At 39.5% G+C, this 19,537-nt stretch overlaps 1 protein-coding gene across 4 annotated transcripts in view; it reads left to right on the forward strand.

Moving 5' to 3' along the window:
* The first annotated feature begins 324 nt into the window (after positions 1-324).
* The window catches only part of LOC110528055 (ephrin type-A receptor 8), a 124,092-nt gene continuing 104,879 nt past the window's right edge, over positions 325-19,537 (forward strand). For 3 of the 4 annotated variants that reach the window (XR_005052617.2, XR_016497535.1, XM_090242320.1), the window contains exon 1: positions 327-657. Coding sequence is in view for 2 of the 4 variants with exons in the window: in XM_090242320.1 (XP_090098446.1) it covers positions 561-657 (97 nt within the window). In the remaining 2 variants the exon portion in view is untranslated. Of the gene's footprint in view, positions 658-19,537 lie in introns of all 4 variants that reach the window. The other variant, XM_021609840.3, reaches the window with a different exon arrangement.

The following is a 19,537-nucleotide window of genomic DNA, read 5'->3' on the forward strand; positions in this document are numbered from 1 at the left end:
AGAGAGGGAGGCGAGAGTAAAGGGAGAGCAAAAGAGGAGAGATGGAGATGTAGAGAGTGAAAGAGCGAGAGAGAGGCAGAGAACAGTCAAAAGTGCATGCAGGAGTGAGAGAAAAAGAAAGAGAGTGGGAGCATCAGAGAGAGAACACGTTAGAGATTGAGAGAAAGAGTCTCTAAGGTAGGATAGGTAAAGGTGAGGTATCGTGAGAGTATTTGGTTAGTGGACCTTCAGAATTCTGCCCTCTAATTGGTTACTGAGAGTTGGAGTGACAGTCTGGTCCCTCCCCTGAGTGTGTATGTATGTGTGAGAGCAGACAGAGAGGCTGAGAGGAACAGAGGCAGTCTCTAACTCTATCCCAGCCCTCAGCCCCTCAGACACACTCTCTCTCACTCACTCACACACGCACTCTCAGCGCTGGCTCAGGCTCCGCTTCAACACTGGGACACAGAGGCAGCAAAAGTCTGAGGGAGAGTAAGAGCGAGGGAGTGGGAGAGAGGAAGAGAGAGGGAGATTGGTAGTGTGTGAGTGTGTGTGTGTGTGTGTGTGTGTGTGTAAGCACCATGTCTTCAGACCCAGGGCTCATAGCACTGTTTCTATGGACTATATCACTACAGACACTTGGCACCGCCGGAAACAGCAACAACGACAACAATGAAGGTAAGGCAGGAGTGTGGATCTGTGTGTGTGTCTGTGTGCGCATGTATGTGTGTGAAGGTATGAAACTGACAGCAGGCACTCACACTTATATTCGCGTGGACAGGTGTGAATTATTTGTGTCTCATGCCTTCAGCCAGGATTAATTTATCATGTGTGGAGCTTAGCTGAATTACGATGCACATATACACATACATACATACAAACACACACCCATGCCATCGAACCCTATCTGAACTTCCTATCTGTTAGAATGTTTATCCTGTCAAGGTGATGTGAGTCATAGGCAAGACCTTTCTGTGTGTGTGCTGATGTGAGCCTATGTGGGTGTATGCGCACATGCTGAGATTTTCAAGTTGCTTGGATATGCATGAGCTAGTATATGAGTGTGTATCTGCATGAGAGAGATTGGATATGTATGAGTTAGTATATGAGTGTGTATCTGCATGAGAGAGATTGGATATGTGTGTCTCGCATGCCATCTAAATACAGTATTTCCTTAAAGTGTTATCTTGGAAAAAGCCTGTAAACCAGTCACGCTGGGCAGTAGGCCAGGGTTAGAAGATTACAGAGAAGTTGATTGATGTGTTCAGTGACAAAATGACACAGGGAGAACATGCAGTGACAATAATCATGCCTCAAATCCACAGTAGTATTTCCCTCTGAGTCCTCTGTAGAATAGACCATGCTGATGGTCAAATCCTGTGAGTGGGATCTTTCTTGGTGTTGTTTTTCAGACAGTCTTGTGTTCATGATACAACTGAGAGATGAATCACTGTGCTTCTGAGGGGCCCCTAGACAACAACAGATGCCAGGCAAAACAATACCATCCATAAGCCTGTGAGAAATATTAGGGTTTGTTTATGTCCTTCTTCCAGTCCTCCGTCCTACGATCTCTTGACAGCATCCATTTGTTTTCACTTGTTAAGCTCGTGTCACTCATCCTCTGGGTTGTTTGTGTGCATGGGTGTGAACGTGCCCATTTGACCCAGTGTGTGTGTATATCTGGGCGTGTGTGCGTGCGTTCGTCCATGTGTGTGTGACATGACGGGTCTCTGTCCTTGTCATGGGTCCTGAGACTCAGAGCAGAGTCAGCATTGGTGTCACTGTCACACCCACGAAAGAGTGATGGAAAGGGAGGGGGAGAGATCTCATTATTTATCCCAGAAAAGAGAGAAGTAAGCACACAGGACAGCGGGATGATGGGGAAAGGGAGGATGGCAGTTTATCCTCAGTTTAGCACAGTGAAGAAAGGAGAGAGAGGGAGAGAGGAGTTCAGTGATAGACTGTAACGAGGGTGAGACAACGGATGAAGAGGAATGTTTCAGGGCCATTTCTTTCCTCCTCACTCTTTCCATTCATATCCCTCTCTAGAAGCTAGCAATGATTACAAAAACATAAAAGACAAATGTGTATACAGATGTAGGATCTTAATTTGGTTACCCTGTTGCGGGTGAACCTTCCTGCAATGCAGGAATTGTGAAACTTTTAGATTTCAGATTTGATTTTCCCTTATGAAAAATATTTCAACCCTCATGAAAAATGACCATTAATTCTAATTCACATAATAATTCATATTTACCTGCGGTAGCAAACTGGCTAAAAATTAAGATCCTATATCTGTAGTTCTACGTTCCTCCTGTCGTGTCTTTACTATCATTAAACTGAAGACTTTGTTTTTATCAAAGATTCTCTGTAATTAGTTACTCGATTAAACTGAATAATCATGTAACTGTAATTAACTAGGAAGTTGGGGCACCAAGGAAAGTATTCAGATTACAAAGTTATAACTTCCCAATATAACATTTCAGATATTTTCATATCTGATCATTAGTCTTCTGATTAATGATTTATTTATTTTACCTCACGTTAGTCTCATTCCGAACGTCTCAAACACTGTGCATGAAATTGGGGAGAAAAGGGGGTAAGATTTTTTTTTAAACAAAAAAAACAACAACCTGAGGATTGATTATAAAAAACGTTTGACATGTTTCTATGAACATTACGGATACTATTTGGAATTTCCGTCTGCCCCGTCGTGAGTGCTTGAGCCTGTGGATTTCTGAACAAAATGTGCCAACCAAATGGAGGTATTTTGGATATAAAAATAATCTTTATGGAACAAAAGGAACATTTATTGTGTAACTGGGAGTCTCGTGAATGAAAACATCTGAAGATCATCAAAGGTAAACGATTAATTTGATTGCTTTTCTGACTTTCGTGACCAATCTACTTTGCGGCTAGCTGTTTGTAATGTTTGACTGCTGAGAGAGATGTCCTAACATAAACGCTTGGATAGCTTTTGCTGTAAAGCTTTTTTGAAATTTGACACGCCAGGTGGATTAACAACAAGCTAAGCTGTGTTTTGCACTTGTGATTTCATGAAAATAAAATATTTTTAGTAATTTAATTTGAATTTGGTGCTCTGCTATTCAGCGGATGTTGAAGATTGATCCCGCTAACGGGATGGGTGCGCCAAGAAGTTAAAACACAAAGAATAGTTTGTTTTCCTATGCATGGTGCATATGGCTAAGTCCATCTGAATGTATAGATGTGCGTGTGCTATTTAAAGTCATTGCTTTGTTTGTCACAAAATGGCCTTAGAACTTTCACCATTGATTTGCTAATGTTGGCTGTTTTAAACTAGGATTCTAATATATTTAATGTTCAAATGTGACCCGTTTCAGGAAGCTAGGCGTATCTCGCGGGTCACTACTTCACAGGAGAGCCGTTTGAACATTCACTTTTTTTGTTATTGGAAGAAATGCCTTCTCGAACATGTGAACTTACATGTGCCTTAATTACAAAATGTGTATGCCATCTGTAAATACGAATACAATTGTTAAATTACGAGCCTAGCTGGTTTAGCCACAGAAAAAGGAAGCAACCCTCCCGCCAGCCATTATTGGCTGAGATAATGAGTGGGCTGGACATGCCGCGAGATGAGTTTGGATTGTTCTGCCATATAGCACGCTTCTGTCTATTTGAGCTGGTCAGTATGTCTAGGTAATCCTGTCTAACACAGTTTTTTTAAATGTATCATGTAGTAAAACTGCATAAGTGTTGCACTCCACTTTCTGGAGGACTGAGTTTTGAAATCACTGTAATTCGAGTATGATAGCCAACTAAGGGCAACCATGGCATCCGACAGGAGACACATCCATCCATGATGTATATGGTTTAAGATTGTCTAGCTAGCTAAATTTTCAGATAATACACCTTTCTAATTTTGACAGAAAGTGGTTTCATTTCAAGTTAAAGTGTACTGTTAGCTAGCTAATGTTAGCAGGCTGGCTCGCTAGCTAACGTTACGTGTATGATCTTATTATTCGTATCTCAGAGCCATTTGCTTGGCTAGTTATAGCCTAATGTTAGCTAGCTAACATTGAACCTGGTTGTTTAGCTACCTGCAGATTCATGCAGGATAGTAACGTCATGAGTAGGAATTATGGTTCATTGTTTAGTTAGTTAGCTAGCTAGCTACATGTCTTAACAAAAGACTCCATTATGCAAGTTTCCATTTCAATAGAATGTCACTGCAAAAACTGTTGATGGATGTAATAGCTTGTAAATTCGCTCTGGTTATCTACTCTGATTTCAGACCACAGGTAAGATAGTCTAGTTAGCAACATTTTCAGATATTACACATTTCTAATTTTGACATAAAGTATTTTAATTTCAAGTTAAAGTGTACTGTTAGCTAACTAAAGCTTAAGAGTGTGTGAACAATGCTGAATGGGTGCAGAGAAAGAAGTGCTCTCCAGTCGGTACCAAAACATTCAAGGCCATTTTCTCAAAGGTGAGGTTACAAGTTTATCAATTTTCAAAGAAAAATTACTTTCCCATTGTTCCTCAAATGCAGTGTATGGTATACCCTTTTGTAGCTCTGTGTCTCTGCTATTATCCAATTTTCCAAAACAAAATTTCAAATTTGCTACATAAGACCGATTTGAGCCAGGCACAAATTGCTTGTGAAACGATTCTGAACTTACATTGTAATTCTCACATGTAGTATAGGCCTAAAAATGTGTTCGATTTATGCTTGAAAGTAGTTTTGATTTGACTTCAAGAATTGTTCTTGATTGTTTAAAAATTCTGGTTATCCATTTTCTCTCAAAGGGAGGAGAGTTTGAGAGTTTTGTCTCAAATATACTGTCTTTGAGATAGGGATCTTTGATCATATTTGATGTATATTTGACTGATTTGATAAAACTACATTTGAAGTTGCTATTGACCAATCCAATCAGATAAATAAACAATTGTATGTTCATTGAAATGTTAATTAATCTGTGATATACCTTCAGTTATGTGTTTTGCTTTTACAAAGAAAAATGGAGAATTCCTTTCTAGCTTGCTTGCTGAAAGGTGTTACCTAAGGACATTGGCACGTCTAAAGAAGAAGACAATGCTAAGGCGCCAAAAAGGACACACCTGAAGTGATGTTGCTAGGACCATGAACTGCTGGTCTGAAGACTGTCTACAGTTACTACTACAGCGCTAGCCGTCCGGTTTTGAACACTTCTCTCTGATGTAGAATCAAATAAGAACAATCTCTGTGTTAGTCTTGCCAACCCCCATTGTCACACTTCTGAGAAGCAGAGGTTACATCATGTAGGTCTGACTTCTGATTGGAGATTAACTTTACAGTAATACTATTGGTCAGCAATCCAAACAACTCAGAAGCTTATGAAAGGGTCTACGGTTCATTGTTTTTTCTCTTATTTGTTCCTGAACTGCTGTGGTGATACTCTTTTATTCTCTCTCTCTCCACCCAATGGACTATTACTGTAACTCAACTATGATGTTCATGCATATTGCTAAATAATCTTTATGGAGTCAGATAAATATTTGAATAGTCTAATGGCTTAGTCTTATCACGAGTCGCATGTGATGTATTTATAATATACACATATAAAAAATTACTGCCCACTACAAAACCAGGACAGTGAACCCTTCTAATAAGTTTTGTTTTAATCAAATTTAATGAAAAACAAGCAATATGTTTGTTGTTTCAACGACAATAAAATGTAATCATGTAAAATGTAATCATATCACAAAATCGCCAGGATAAAAAAAGATTTGAGACATTGCTGTTGTAGCAGCCTTCATTATAGTAGGCCTAGGGTAAGTAAGGGAAGCCTACGGAGGGCTTGGGTTTTAAAAATATGAACCAGAAAACAAACAATTTATACAAGAAAATAACTTCTTAATATGAGGTTCACCGGTATTCATCGATGTTCAAATCACTTGTTTGATGATGGGCATGAACACATGTAGCCTACATCATAGAGGGGGTTTTACACACATCCAAAGCATGCCTAAAATAATGTAGGCCTTGCTAATACATAGATAAAAAGGGAACATCAACTCACTGTTTTGCTCCTCTCAAACTTGATCATTTAATAAAGCTTGGGTGATTAAGATTTATTTCCAAGTGTTCTCACGAGCCAAACACTTTATCAACGATCTTGACGAGCCACCTTGATCACATTGGGCAGGTCAAAAATAAAACAGCCTTCATTGAGAGGAGGGGGAGGCTATGCTTGGTTTTTAAACAAATAAAATGAAATGGGGAAAAACATTACTGTTTCATGTTTCTAAATACGAAGTTTACAGGCACCAAAAGCACATCTTGTTCCATGCGCATATGGGCAGTGTGCATCACGGATGGATAGGCTGCGTTTCCACCGTCCAAATTCATGCCATAACCAACTGCGTTACCGCTAAAACCAGCTTTTGGTTGGTCTTAAATATCCATACCAGCACTGCATGAAATTAACACTTTGGATCATGTTTTTAAAGACACGTCTCAAATATTTCAACCCCTCCCTCTGAGCGCAAGCCTGCTGATGTTAGGAAGGTAAATAACCAAAGCTGGCATTAGGGCTGGAAAATGCCAGTGCGCTAGTTTTTAAATGACGAAATTGCAAACTAACGTGCGCTAACGCCACCTTAACGGCAGCTACAAATAGAGGGTTAAGTGTTAATTACTATAACAGAGCTCCAGACTAACATGTTCCTCTGGTGTTACAACATTTACTATTGGTGGACCCAGCACTGGATTTGGTAGGACACAAATCATGTGTAATCAGCTTATAAAGTCATTCAGAGTTCTTTAGTAAGAGTCGATTCATCTAATTAAATCCGTATGTTTAAGCTAGAGATATATGATTTTTTAGAAGGGCTGCATCTCAATCCACCACATCCGCCTGTCGGCCTTCCGCATCTGCAGTGGAAAGTGGCAGAGCTACAGCGCTGTTTGTCAGAGCAGGAGACATTCAGAAAATGTGTCTTCTCACAAAAATGTCTGTAGCATCAGAATGGTTTGGCCTACAAACTAATAAGGAAGCTCAGGAAATATTTTAGTTTTTTGGACAGATTTTATCCCCTAATGACTCTCTGGAAAGAGGAGACTCTCACGAACTTGATGGTGTTCTCCGTTTCGCTCTACAACTCCCACAAGTGTCACTGGTCTGACGATGACCCAGTACCGGCCCCAAAAAATGATGGAAGTATGGAAGTAATTTTGTGCCAGCTAAATAAAGGGGTTGGATATATGTCCAATAATATTTATTGAGCTTTCTTACGTCTCTTACATATAGGACTTTAAAACCTTACTCCTTACGATTGTTTTTTCGACTGTCTGTTTGCCATTTATGATTGTGTTATTCAATGTTTTTCTATGGGCTATAGTAGTCAAATTGAATATTTTATCAAACATTTGTTTTTGATACATACAGGGGTCCTACAATTCAAAATCAAATAGCTAAATTATCCATGGTTTGACCATCTTAAAACAATTCAATATGTTAGCTTAGTAGAAGTGCTTATATTCCTTTGAAATGGGATCTGTTTGAATAGTCTCAAATTAACAACTTTGTATTAGTAAAATAACATGGCATGCTGGCTCCATCAGGGTGGTGCAGTGGACTAATTCCTTGGATAAAAAACAGAAGAACATGAGTTTGAATCTCCCTGCCACAATAAAAAAAAAAAGTGTTTTCATGATTAATGCCAAAGCAACTGAATTTCCATGTGCTTGGAGTTCAAAACGGTTAACTTAAGCTAGCAGTGCTATTAAAAGTCTTATTGAAAACATGTTCTCAGGACGTTATTTATTTACTGTGTGTGTGTGTCTGTGTGTGTGTGCGTGCATCCATCAAGATAAATGTCATGTTTAAAAAAACTTTGCGGTTGGTACTACCCATGAGAGCTATAGACCTTACAATAGCCTATGTGCATTTCATGTGCTCAAAGCCATATCAAATAGCTTTGTTGTGAAATATATTGAACTGAATATTAAGTATTTAGAAATAATAATTATACCTTCAGTGAGACCCTCCTCTCTTCGGCAGGGACAAAGGGAATTCCCAGATGGCCAATCCACCCCTGATTTGGAATGAATGCTTAAACTTAACCATGGGCTTGTTTTTGTTTTAACCCTATCACAAACTGTAACTCTCATTACCTTAACCGTTCAGATTGAATGCCTACATTGAATCAGTTGAAACAGTTAACCGGCGACAGCAGCGGTGGAACCTGGGGTGCAGCTGCAGCAGGAGTAGTTCCAAAACAACACCAAATTTGTCATTTGGAGCAACAGAAATTTGATGTTTGGAGAGATGTAGACAAATTGGCTAAACTGGGAGATCTTGTGTAACGGTTTTCTTCGTGAGAAGGAGAGTCGGACCAAAATGCAGCGTGTAGATTGCGATCCATGTTTTAATGAACAAACGTAAAACACGAATCAATGCAAACACTACAAAAATAAAGAACGTGATGAACGTAACGAAAACCTAAACAGCCTATCTGGTGAAAACACATAGACAGGAACAATCACCCACAAACACACAGTGAAACCCAGGCTACCTAAATATGGTTCCCAATCAGAGACAATGACGAACACCTGCCTCTGATTGAGAACCATATCAGGCCGAACATAGAACTAGACAAACTAGACATGTAACATAGAATGCCCACTCAGATCACACCCTGACCAATCAAAACATAGAAAATACAAAGTAAACTATGGTCAGGGCGTGACATCTTGTGTGTGCACTGTTCGCCGCCTCCTTATAATACAGTAGTTTGTACCAGGCTACAAGGAACTCCTAATTGCCAGGAAAAATGTGTGTTTTATAAAGTTTCTCTCAAACGTAATATTTTTTAATCTATTTTATTCTGTTGATCAACATTCAAATAACTCTCAGTTCATGTGTTCTGCATTTGTTCTAACTGAATTTAAACACTCCAATAAATAAGTATAACTCCAATAAATAAGTCTTTCTGAATAAATATAGATCTGAATCAGGCCCATTATTACTGTTTTCGATCTACACTAATATTACTATTCATAGTCATATAACTGTGTTCAATTACTTTCCAGTTCTTAATGTTCAACTCAACAAATATCTTAAAAACAAATAAAACTGTCAATTGGAAATATTGAACTTGTTCTTTGAGATAAAATATTCAGATATATAGTACATAGAATGTATTATACATGTGAAAATAGATTTGATTTGTGAATGTGTTATGTAATACAATGTTCATTTAATTCTGATAACATTGTATTAACTAATTGTAAAATGCTGAATAGAATGTAAATAATTATTTTACCAGGATAATGTTTGTTTGTTATTTTATGCATCTCACTGTAATTCTGTTTAACTCCAAACCCTTATACTGTCAATTGTAATTGTGTGAAATATTATATAGATAATTATGCCAATCTTAATTTTGTATACAATGTTGACAATGGATTTACTCATGTATTTGTTTCATAAACCACATATTGAATCATTAATGTGTACATACTGTACATACAAAGAGAAAACCATAAAACATGGTTTTGCAATTATCCAACAGATTAGTATTCTTAAAATTCATTCCGTGAAATGTTTTCTGATTCAAATCTTAAAATGTCACCAAATCCTCATTTGGATAATTGTACATTGACAATTAAAAAACAGCAATTAAGGCCTCCTGTGTGGCACAGCGGTCTAAGGCACTGCATCACAGTGCTAGAGGTGTCACTACAGACCCGGGTCCGATCCTGGGCAGTATCACAACCGGCCTTGATTGGGAGTCCAATAGGGCGGCGCACAACTGGCCCAGTGTCATCCGGGTTTGGCCGGGGGCTCTTCCTGCTCTAGCGACACCTTGCCAGGATGACCTCGGTCGTCAGTTGAATGGTGTTTTCTCCGACACATTGATGCAGTTGGCTTTCGGGTTAAGCGGGCGGGTGTTAAGAAGTGCAGTTTGGCGGATCATGTTTCGGAGGACGCATGACTCGACCTTCTCCTCCCGCTCCCATTGGGGAGTTGCAGCGATGAGACAAGATCAAAAAGTGGGTAATTAAACAAAAAATGCATTAAATCTAATGATTTAGCAGATTCCGTTTTAAACACTTCTGTTGTATGTCCTGGAGGTTTCAACTAAAATTGCTTGGAAAAATGAATTTCATTTCTTGCTGGGGTTTAGCTGAAGGGCAATTACAAATATTACAAGTACACTGGAAAGCAGATAATCTTACAAATGAAAGTAAGACAAATAAAATGTAGTTTAAAGCTCTCAGGGAAGGTGGCTAACACTCAGTCAAGCGTATACCTTTTTCTGATGAGGAGCACAACACACACACTAATCCCAAACCCACACACACTAACAGACACAAACACTCAGACTTCCAAGGACACCGTTATCTGAAGAAAACTGAAAGAATATCCATTGAGTCTCACACACACACACACACACACACACACACACACACACACACACACACACACACACACACACACACACACACACACACACACACACACACACACACACACACACACACACACAATGATTGACGGCAATGAATTCGCAAAACATACAGAACAACTTATTCACACAGCATTATTTGTAAATTCGGTATCAAAAGTCAGATATGTCCATGATCCCAGGTATATATATATTTTTGTATTTAACCTTTATTTAACCAGGTAGGCCAGTTGAGAACAAGTTCTCTGCGACCTGGCCAAGATAAAGCAAAGCAGTGCGACAAAAATAAAAACACAGAGTTACACACGGGATAAACAAACGTACAGTCAAAAACACAATAGAAAAATCTATACACAATGTGTGCAAATGTAGTAACATTATGGAGGTAAGGCAATAAATAGGCCGTAGTGGCGAAATAATTACAATTTAGCATTAACACTGGAGTGATAGGTGTGCAGTTGATGATGTGCAAGTAGAGATACTGGGGTGCAAAAGAGCAAAAATAAATAACAATTTAGGGAATGAGGTAGTTGGGTGGGCTATTTACAGGTGGGCTGTGTACATGTGCAGTGATCGGAAGCTGCTCTGAGAGCTGATGCTTAAAGTTAGTGATGGAGATATGAGTCTCCAGCTTCAGTGATTTTTGCCTTGGCCAGGTCGATGTAGACGGCTGCACAGTACTGTCTTTTATAGTGGTTATGGTATCGTTTAGGACCTTGAGCGTGGCTGAGGTGCACCCATGACCAGCTCGGAAACCTAGTTAAATAAAGGTTAAAAATACTGTACATATATTTAAAAAATTGTACTGATCATGACAACATCATACTTACAAAATCTTAGCTAGACAATCAGTCATCATCATGAATCAATTCGACAATCTACTGGCAAATCCTTTTCAATCCTTGTCATATGAAGAGAAATTATAGATAAAACTTATTGGTTTAAGTCAGGGTTTAAGGGTCCCCTTTCCAAGCTTAAAAGGATAAACATTCACATGCAACACCATGGGCCAGAAAAGGTTGAATACATTGGCCATGCTGTCAATCCAGCATGACTTCTGCCGCGTTCAAAACAACTGGAAACTCGGACCTGGGAAACTCAGAGTTCAAGACACAAAAAAATTAGCTACGACTGGGAAAATATGCTTTTAACGGTCATCCAACTTGGCATTCCAGGTCAGGAACTCTGGCTTCTTTCTAGAGCTCTAACCTGAAGATCACTGATGCCATGATTCAAACTTGTTTTTTTAAGAGTTCCCAGTTGTCTTGAAAGCGCCACCTTCCTTTTCAAGTGAGCACAGTACAACAAGGTGAGTCCAAAAATGTATTGTATGCTGCTGCATAAATTATGTAAATTATGTAACATAACTTCTGACTTGGTGGTGCCATAAGGACCGAGGCTGGAGTCGAGAACCAGGTACAGGGAGTCAAACATTTAATGAGGAACAGACAAGGAACAGCGTCAGCACATGGGTAACAAAATGACACATGAACCTTAATGCAGAAGCTGGGAACCGAGCTGGTGGACAGACAGATATAGGGAAGGAAATAATGATGGTGGCAGGAGTGCGTGATGCTGGGGAGCCCGTCGTCCTCGAGCGCCAGGGGGGAAGAACGGGAGCAGGCGAGATAGGTGCACATGTATCCTATAGCCTGATTTAGACAAATTGAATATTTTACTTGCCCTAGGCTGTTTTCATGTTATCCAGAGTGTTGGTGACTGCAACTGTGCTGCTGGCAACAATTTAATTACACTTTTTTGCCAACGTTTACTGACACAGGCCATATTCAACAGGTGCTGAAATTCGTCAGTTATTCTGCGCTTTGGCACACTCAGATGAGAGTGCTCTGAAATCACAGTAGAAAGCCAGAGTGGAATTACCAGCTACTGTACATCTACCGACAGTTGTTGCAGTGACATCATTAACATTCTTTTGAAATGGTTACTTGCATAGTGGGGTCTTTTGTTTAGACATGTAGTTAGTTAGCTAAACAATGAGCCATAATCCCACCTCATAATGTTACTACCCTGCATGGATCTACAGGTAGCTAACCAATCAGGTTCAATGTTATCTAGCTAACATTAGGCTATAGCTAGCAATGCGAATGGCTCTGAGATATGAATAATATTACTCCAGAGATCATACACATAACATTAGTTAGTGAGACAGCCAGCTAATGTTAGCTAGCTAACAGCATAATTTAGCTTGAAATGAAAATGACTTTCTGACAAAATTAGAAACGTGTAATATCTGAAAATGTAGCTAGCTAGACTATCTTACCCATATACATGGATGGACACTTCTCCCTCTCTGTCACAGATGCCATGTTTGCCCTTAGTTTGAAGATGTAATCTGGAGACAGGTGTTTTATACAACAGCCTTCTCTGTGTTCTCTTTTCTACTCTGTCTGCATATTTGCAATCAAAATCAAATCTCCTTAGTTATCGTACTCTAATTCCACTGATTTCAAAACTCGGTCCTCCAAAAAGTGGAGAGCAACACTTATGCAGTTCTACTGAGTGATATCTTTAAAAAAAAACAGCGTTAAAAAAGAATACCTACACATACTGACCAGCTCATGTTTTAGACAGTGCTACATGGCAGACCAATCCGAACTCATCTCTCGGGATGTCCAGCCCACTCATTATCTCAGCCAATCATGGCTAGAGGGAAGGTTGCTGACTTTTTCCGTGGCTAAACCAACTAGGCTCGTAATTTAACTTTTTTAGGATAGGGGGCAGCATTCGGAATTTTGGATGAAAAGCGTGCCCAAAGTAAACTGCCTGCTACTCAGGCCCAGAAGCTAGGATATGCATATAATTGGTAGATTTGGATAGAAAACACTGTTTAAACTGTTAAAATAATGTCTGTGAGTATAACAGAACTGATATGGCAGGTGAAAACCTGAGGAAAATCCATCCAGGAAGTGCCATTATTTTGAAATGGCTGTTTTTCCAATGAAAGCCTATCCACCATTTAAAGGGATATGACCCAGATTCCGTTCCCTATGGCTTCCACTAGTTGTGAACAGTCTTTAGACATTGTTTCAGTCTTTTATTCTGAAAATGAGGGAGAATGATCACATTGAGTGAGTGGACCCTGGGATGTCCCCAGAGCTGGTTACTGCGCACGACCGAGAGCGCACCTTTTTTGTTTTTATTTTACATTGATGACGCTGTTCTCCGATTGAAATATTATAAATTATTTAGGCTAAAAACAACCTGGGGGTTGATTTTAAACATCGTTTGCCATGTTTCTCCGAATTTTACGGATACTATGAATTTTCGTCTGCCCGTTGTGATCGCATTTGAGCCATTGGATTAATGAACAAAACGCGCCAACAAAATGGAGGTTTTTATACATAAAGAGGGACTTTATCGAACAAAACAAACATTTATTGTGTAACAGGGAGTCTTGTGATTGCAACCATACGAAGATATTCAAAGTAAGTGATTAATTTTATTGCTATTTCTGACTTAATTGACTAATCTACTTGGCTGCTAACTGTTTGTAATGTTTTGTGTGCTGAGCGCTGTCCTCAGATAATCGCATAGTTTGCTTTCGTCGTAAAGCCTTTTTGAAATCTGACATGGCGGCTGGATTAACAATAAATTAAGCTTTATTTTGATGTATTGTACTTGTGATTTCATAAAAGTTCAATATTTATAGTGTAGTATAGTATTTATAGTATATTTATTTAATTTGAATTTGGCGCTCTGCAATTTCACCGGAAGTTGTCGAGATCGGACGCTAGCGTCCCACTGATCCATATTTAATAATATTTTTGTATTTACATATTTTGTATTTTTTGTATTTTACCTTTATTTAATTAACTAGGCTGGTCAGTTAAGAGCAAATTCCTATTTTCAATGACGGCCTAGGAACAGTGGGTTAACTGCCTTGTTGAGGGGCAGAACAACAGATGGTATACAAGTTTGTTATTAAGGCACATGAAAGTTCACATGTTCAAGAAGGCATTTCTGCAAAAAAACGCATTTTGATTTAAAAAAAGATTACGTTCAAATGACTCTCCTGTGACGTAGTGACGTGCGACACGTCTAGTTTCCTGAAACGAGTCACAATTTCCACACCGCTGCTAGGCCAATAACAAATATCAGTACTGTAGGTAAAGAAAGACATGCATATTCTGATACTGGTTATAGCATGTGGGGCATCATACACTATGCTGGGTCTCTTTCATTATGTTGTTCCGGTGACGAGGCAGGTAGTATATAGCTGAAATCCCACCTTTCAGACGTCATTGGTAATCCATCAATTTGTCAATAAAGTCTCTCTCTTGGAAAACTAGCAGAGTCAATATGAGACAATATTGAAAAATATATATAATCGAAATAGAACCGCAATGATCAGGAAACTATATTGGCTAACACAGTCTATAAAGGATGAGTCTGTAAAGAGTTTGGTCTGAAGTTGCATTGGGAGTGAAGGTAACAAAACAAAACAATACGCAATAGCTCTGAGTAAATGTACAGTTTTATCTCCTCTATTTAGAATCACTGACTTTGAATTATTGAGACCCCTTATTCTGTACTTTGTTTAAGCTCCTTTGGCAGCAATTACAGCTTCGAGTCTTCTTTCATGTGACACTACAAGCTTGGCACACCAGTATTTGGGGGTTTCTCCCATTCTTCTCTGCAGATATTTTCAGGTCTCTCCATAGATGTTCAATCAGGTTCAAGTCCGGGCTCTGGCTGGGCCACTCAATGACATTCACAGACTTGTCCCGAAGCCACTCCTGTGTTGTCTTGGCTGTGTGCTTAGGGTAGTTATCCTGTTAGAAGGAGAACCAGGTTTTCGTTAACCTCCCTAGCCCAGGATATACCCCAGTTGACAAATTATTACAAACAGTAACCAGCCAAGCAAAAGTGTTACAAAACTCAGAAATAGAGATAAAATTAATCCCTTACCTTTGATGATCTTCATATGGTGGCAATCAGAAGACATTCATTTACTCAATAAATGTTCATTTTGTTCGATGAAGTCTCTTTATATCCAAAAAACTCAGTTTTGTTAGCACGTTTTCTTCAGTAATCCACAAGCTCAAACTCAGTCAAAACAATCAGACCAAAAAATCCAAATTGTATCCGCAAAGTTCATAGAAACATGTCAAACGATGTTCATATTCAATTGTCAGGTTGGTTTAGCCTAAATTATCTATAATATTTCAACCGGACAAAAATGTCCGCGTCACGTTAGGGTCCACTCGTTCAGACTGATCTTACTCACTCATTTATAAGAATACAAGCCTGAAACGATTTATAAAGACTGTTGACATCTAGTGGAAGGCATAGGAACTGCAAATGGAGTCCTAAGTCAATGGATACTGTAATGGCATTGAATCGAAAACTACAAAACCCCCCAAAAACTACTTCCTGAATGGATTTTTCTCAGGTTTCTGCCTGCTAAATCAGTTGTTATACTCACAGACACTATTGTGTTTTCTATCCAAATCTACCAGTTATATGCATATCATATCTTCTGGGCCCGAGTAACAGGCAGTTTAATTTGGGCATGCTTTTCATCCAAAATTCAGAATGCTGCCCCCTACCCTAGAGAGGTTAAGGATCTCTGTGTACTTTGCTCCATTCATCTTTTCATCGATCCTGACTAGTCTCCCAGCCCCTGCCGCTGAAAAACATCCCCAAAGGTGATCCTGGGCATTCAGGCCAAAGAGTTCAATCTCAGTTTCATCGAAGTAGAGAATCCTGTTTCTCATAGTCTGAGAGTCCTTTAGGTGCCTTTTGGCCGACTCCAAGCGGGCTGTCATGTGCTTTTTATAATGTATTACATTTGTAAAGCGCTTTTCATTATACACAGTAATCTCAAAGTGCATAAAATATAAACCAAATAGGGCTTTATAACACAGCTGACACTACAAGGGACTAGGTCACCAAGGAGCACAGCTGTCAACAGAAAGCCTTCCTAAAGAGAAAGATTTTATTGCCCGTTTTAAAGGAGCCCAGAGTCTGTGGTGCCTTCAGGTGGTCCGGCAGGGCATTCCAGAAGCTGGGGGCAGTCGAGCTGAAAGCCTGAGGCACTTGACCACCATGGGCATGTCCACGCTGTAAGACACGACATAGGGTTTCCCATTGTCCAGGGTCTTCAGTTCCGCAAGGTAGGCTGTGTCCCTCCCGATTGCGTCTGCCAGCCAGCTCAGGAGCAGTCCGCGGTCCTACGCGTCCTTGCGTCACCATGGTGACCCAAACCTGATGGCCTCCCTGGCAGCCTTCACAGCCTTGTCCACATCTACCTTGTCTGCCTCAGCCACCTGACAGATGACCTCTCCTGTGGCTGGGTTGATGGTGGGGAAGGACCTCTTGTTGACGGCATCATGCCACTCGTTATTGATGAAGCACTTCGGGCTGTGCGCTTGGAAAGGGGATGGCGGCAACTGAATACTGACAATTTGAAATGCCAGAGATTCGAGGCAAGGTTTTGGACAACACAATTCGGAGCATGGTGCTTCTTCAACACAAACGTGTGTGTCAACATTTTACTGAGGAGTTGCTTCTGTCTGGCCACTCTACCATAACAACCTGATTGGTGGAGTGCTGCAGATATGGTTGTCCATTTGGAAGGTACTCCCATCTCCACAGAGGAACTCTAGAGCTCTGTCAGAGTGACCATTGTGTTCTTGATCACCTCCCTGACCAAGGCCCTTCTCCCCCAATTGCTCAGTTTGGCTGGGCGGCCAGCTCTAGGAAGAGTCTTGGTGGTTCCAAACTTCTTACATTTAAAACTGATGGAGGCCACTATGTTTTTGGGGACCTTAGATTCTGCAGAAATGTTTTGGTACACTTCCCCAGATCTGTGCCTAAGCATAATCCTGTCTCAGAGCACCACAGACAATTCCCTCGACCTCATGGCTTGGTTTTTGCTCTGACATGTACTGTCAACTGTGGGACCTTATATAGAAAGGTGTGTGCCTTTTCAAATCATGTCCAACCATTTGAATTTACCACAAGTGGACTCCAAACAATTTGTAGAAACATCTCAAGGATGATCAATGGAAACAGGATGCACCTGAGCTCAATTTCAAGTATCATAGGAAAGGGTATGAATACTTATGTAAATAAGGTATATGTGATTTTTAGGTTTTAATACATTTGCAAAAATAAAAAATAAATCTGTTTTCACTTTGTCATTATGGATATTGATGAGGATTTTTTTTATTGAATACATTTTAGAATAAGGCTGTAACGTAGAAAAATGTGGAAGGGTTCTGAATAGTTTTTGTATGCACTGTAAAGCGGAATATGGACAAAAAATGCATTGGTCTTCACAAGTGACCTTGAATATTATTATGACCCCTCCCACCTACTGCAAAGTGAGTGGGTGACATTTAGTTTTAAAACAAGCAGTACTCAGACCTTGCCTAAATAACCTTAAAGCTCCAATGCAGTCTTTTTAATGTTATGTTTATGTCTAATAAATGACTGTGTGTGTTATTTAAAAAAAAATGTAAATCCAGATTATATTGTTAATAACTTATTTCCCTTAGCCTCCTTGGGACACTGAAATGCTCAGTCCGACTTTGAAGGAGTGGGGATGCAAATTTGAATATATTTACATACAGCCCTGATTGGCTGATGTAATCGTCTAGAGCCCACCCCCTTACCCCGTCAAAAAACAAAAAAACAAAGGCACATATTCAACCTGTCAGTTGGAGCTGGACTCCGAAAGTAACAAACTTCCACAGACTACTTGTTTTGTCATCAAAACAAAAGGCAGACATCACACATCTTATTTTGCTATGTCATTGTCGTACTGTTTTCAATAGGTCAGCAGAAGATGCTGACCCAAACATTCTGTTTGCATGGAGGACCATCCTGGCTTATACCCCATCTCCCATATATTCATTGCAGAATGTAATGATTATTTATAGGGCAGACTATAGGCCTGTGAGATGCAGAGGCCCATGGTATAACCCCAGTATCATCACAAAGTCTAGTTCATCATTTTGCAAAATAGACTTTGTGATGATATTGGAGATTATGATTAATAAAAAAAACGTCTAATGAGTAAACACTCTAGAATTACACATTTTGGAATGTTTTCTGTCGTTGAAGGTAAAGAAACCAGACTGCAATGAAAGGTTGTCGTCATTCTTCGTAAATGCTCTTGTCAGTTCTTTACGTAACATAATAAACTGATCGTAAACAAGGTTATAATGAAAGTCAAAATCAAGGCATGTAAGAATATTTTTAAGTTATTGTTTTACAACTTAAGCTCTGGAAGGTATAAATCACAGTAAATAGTATTTATGTTCTGATGCTTACAAAATAAGGGACACCGGTTTAAGTGACTGATGGTACTTAAAATGTTTTACTCTCCAGACACTTTCTTATCTGGAGAGTAAATAAAACATATAATATTATCTGGACCCCAAACAATTACAGAAAACATTGAGTCTTACATACGATAAGGAAATACATACACAAGTAATTGAATAGGAATAAAACAATGACTTTATTGAAAGAATAAGGTCAGGGGAATACATTGTTTCATTCAAACCTGAAAACAAAGTCCAAGTTACATCACTCTCATAATCATCAAATCATACAGAAACGCTTGCCTTCCCATTCAGGTGCCACACAAGCAGTCCTCAAGTACATTGAAGTTTCACTTTTTCTGTTCTGACAATCAGCCAAATGTTAGCTTGTTATTCGATCGGTTTGTGCTCTATGGTTAACTCCTATGTATAGCCAACTGCTATGGTAACATGGCATGACAATTATCATACATTAGGATTTAGGGTGACAGAATAAACAGATCTGGGACCAGGCCAGAGCATTTATACACCCTGCGCCACCAGCTTGTAATGCAGACCCCTCTACCAGCATTAACCTAGGAGGGTTAAGGGGGAACCAGTTCAGCTGCTTCTCTGTCAGTCAATGTTCACCTGTCTGTCCTGTGTGTGTGTGTCTCATACTCTTCGTCCAAATCTTCACCAGGTTGCTCCTCATCAAAATCATCTTCCTCCAAAAATTCCATGACCTCATGGTCCTCCTCATCCTGCATTCCTTCCTCAGCGACGACCATAAATTGAAGGGAATTGTGTTATCAACCTGTTTGCAAGGTGGCAAAGTTACATTT

Source organism: Oncorhynchus mykiss, chromosome 7 (genome assembly GCF_057628025.1).
Source record: "Oncorhynchus mykiss isolate SJ-2025 chromosome 7, ASM5762802v1, whole genome shotgun sequence".
NCBI classification, from domain to species: Eukaryota; Metazoa; Chordata; class Actinopteri; order Salmoniformes; family Salmonidae; genus Oncorhynchus; species Oncorhynchus mykiss.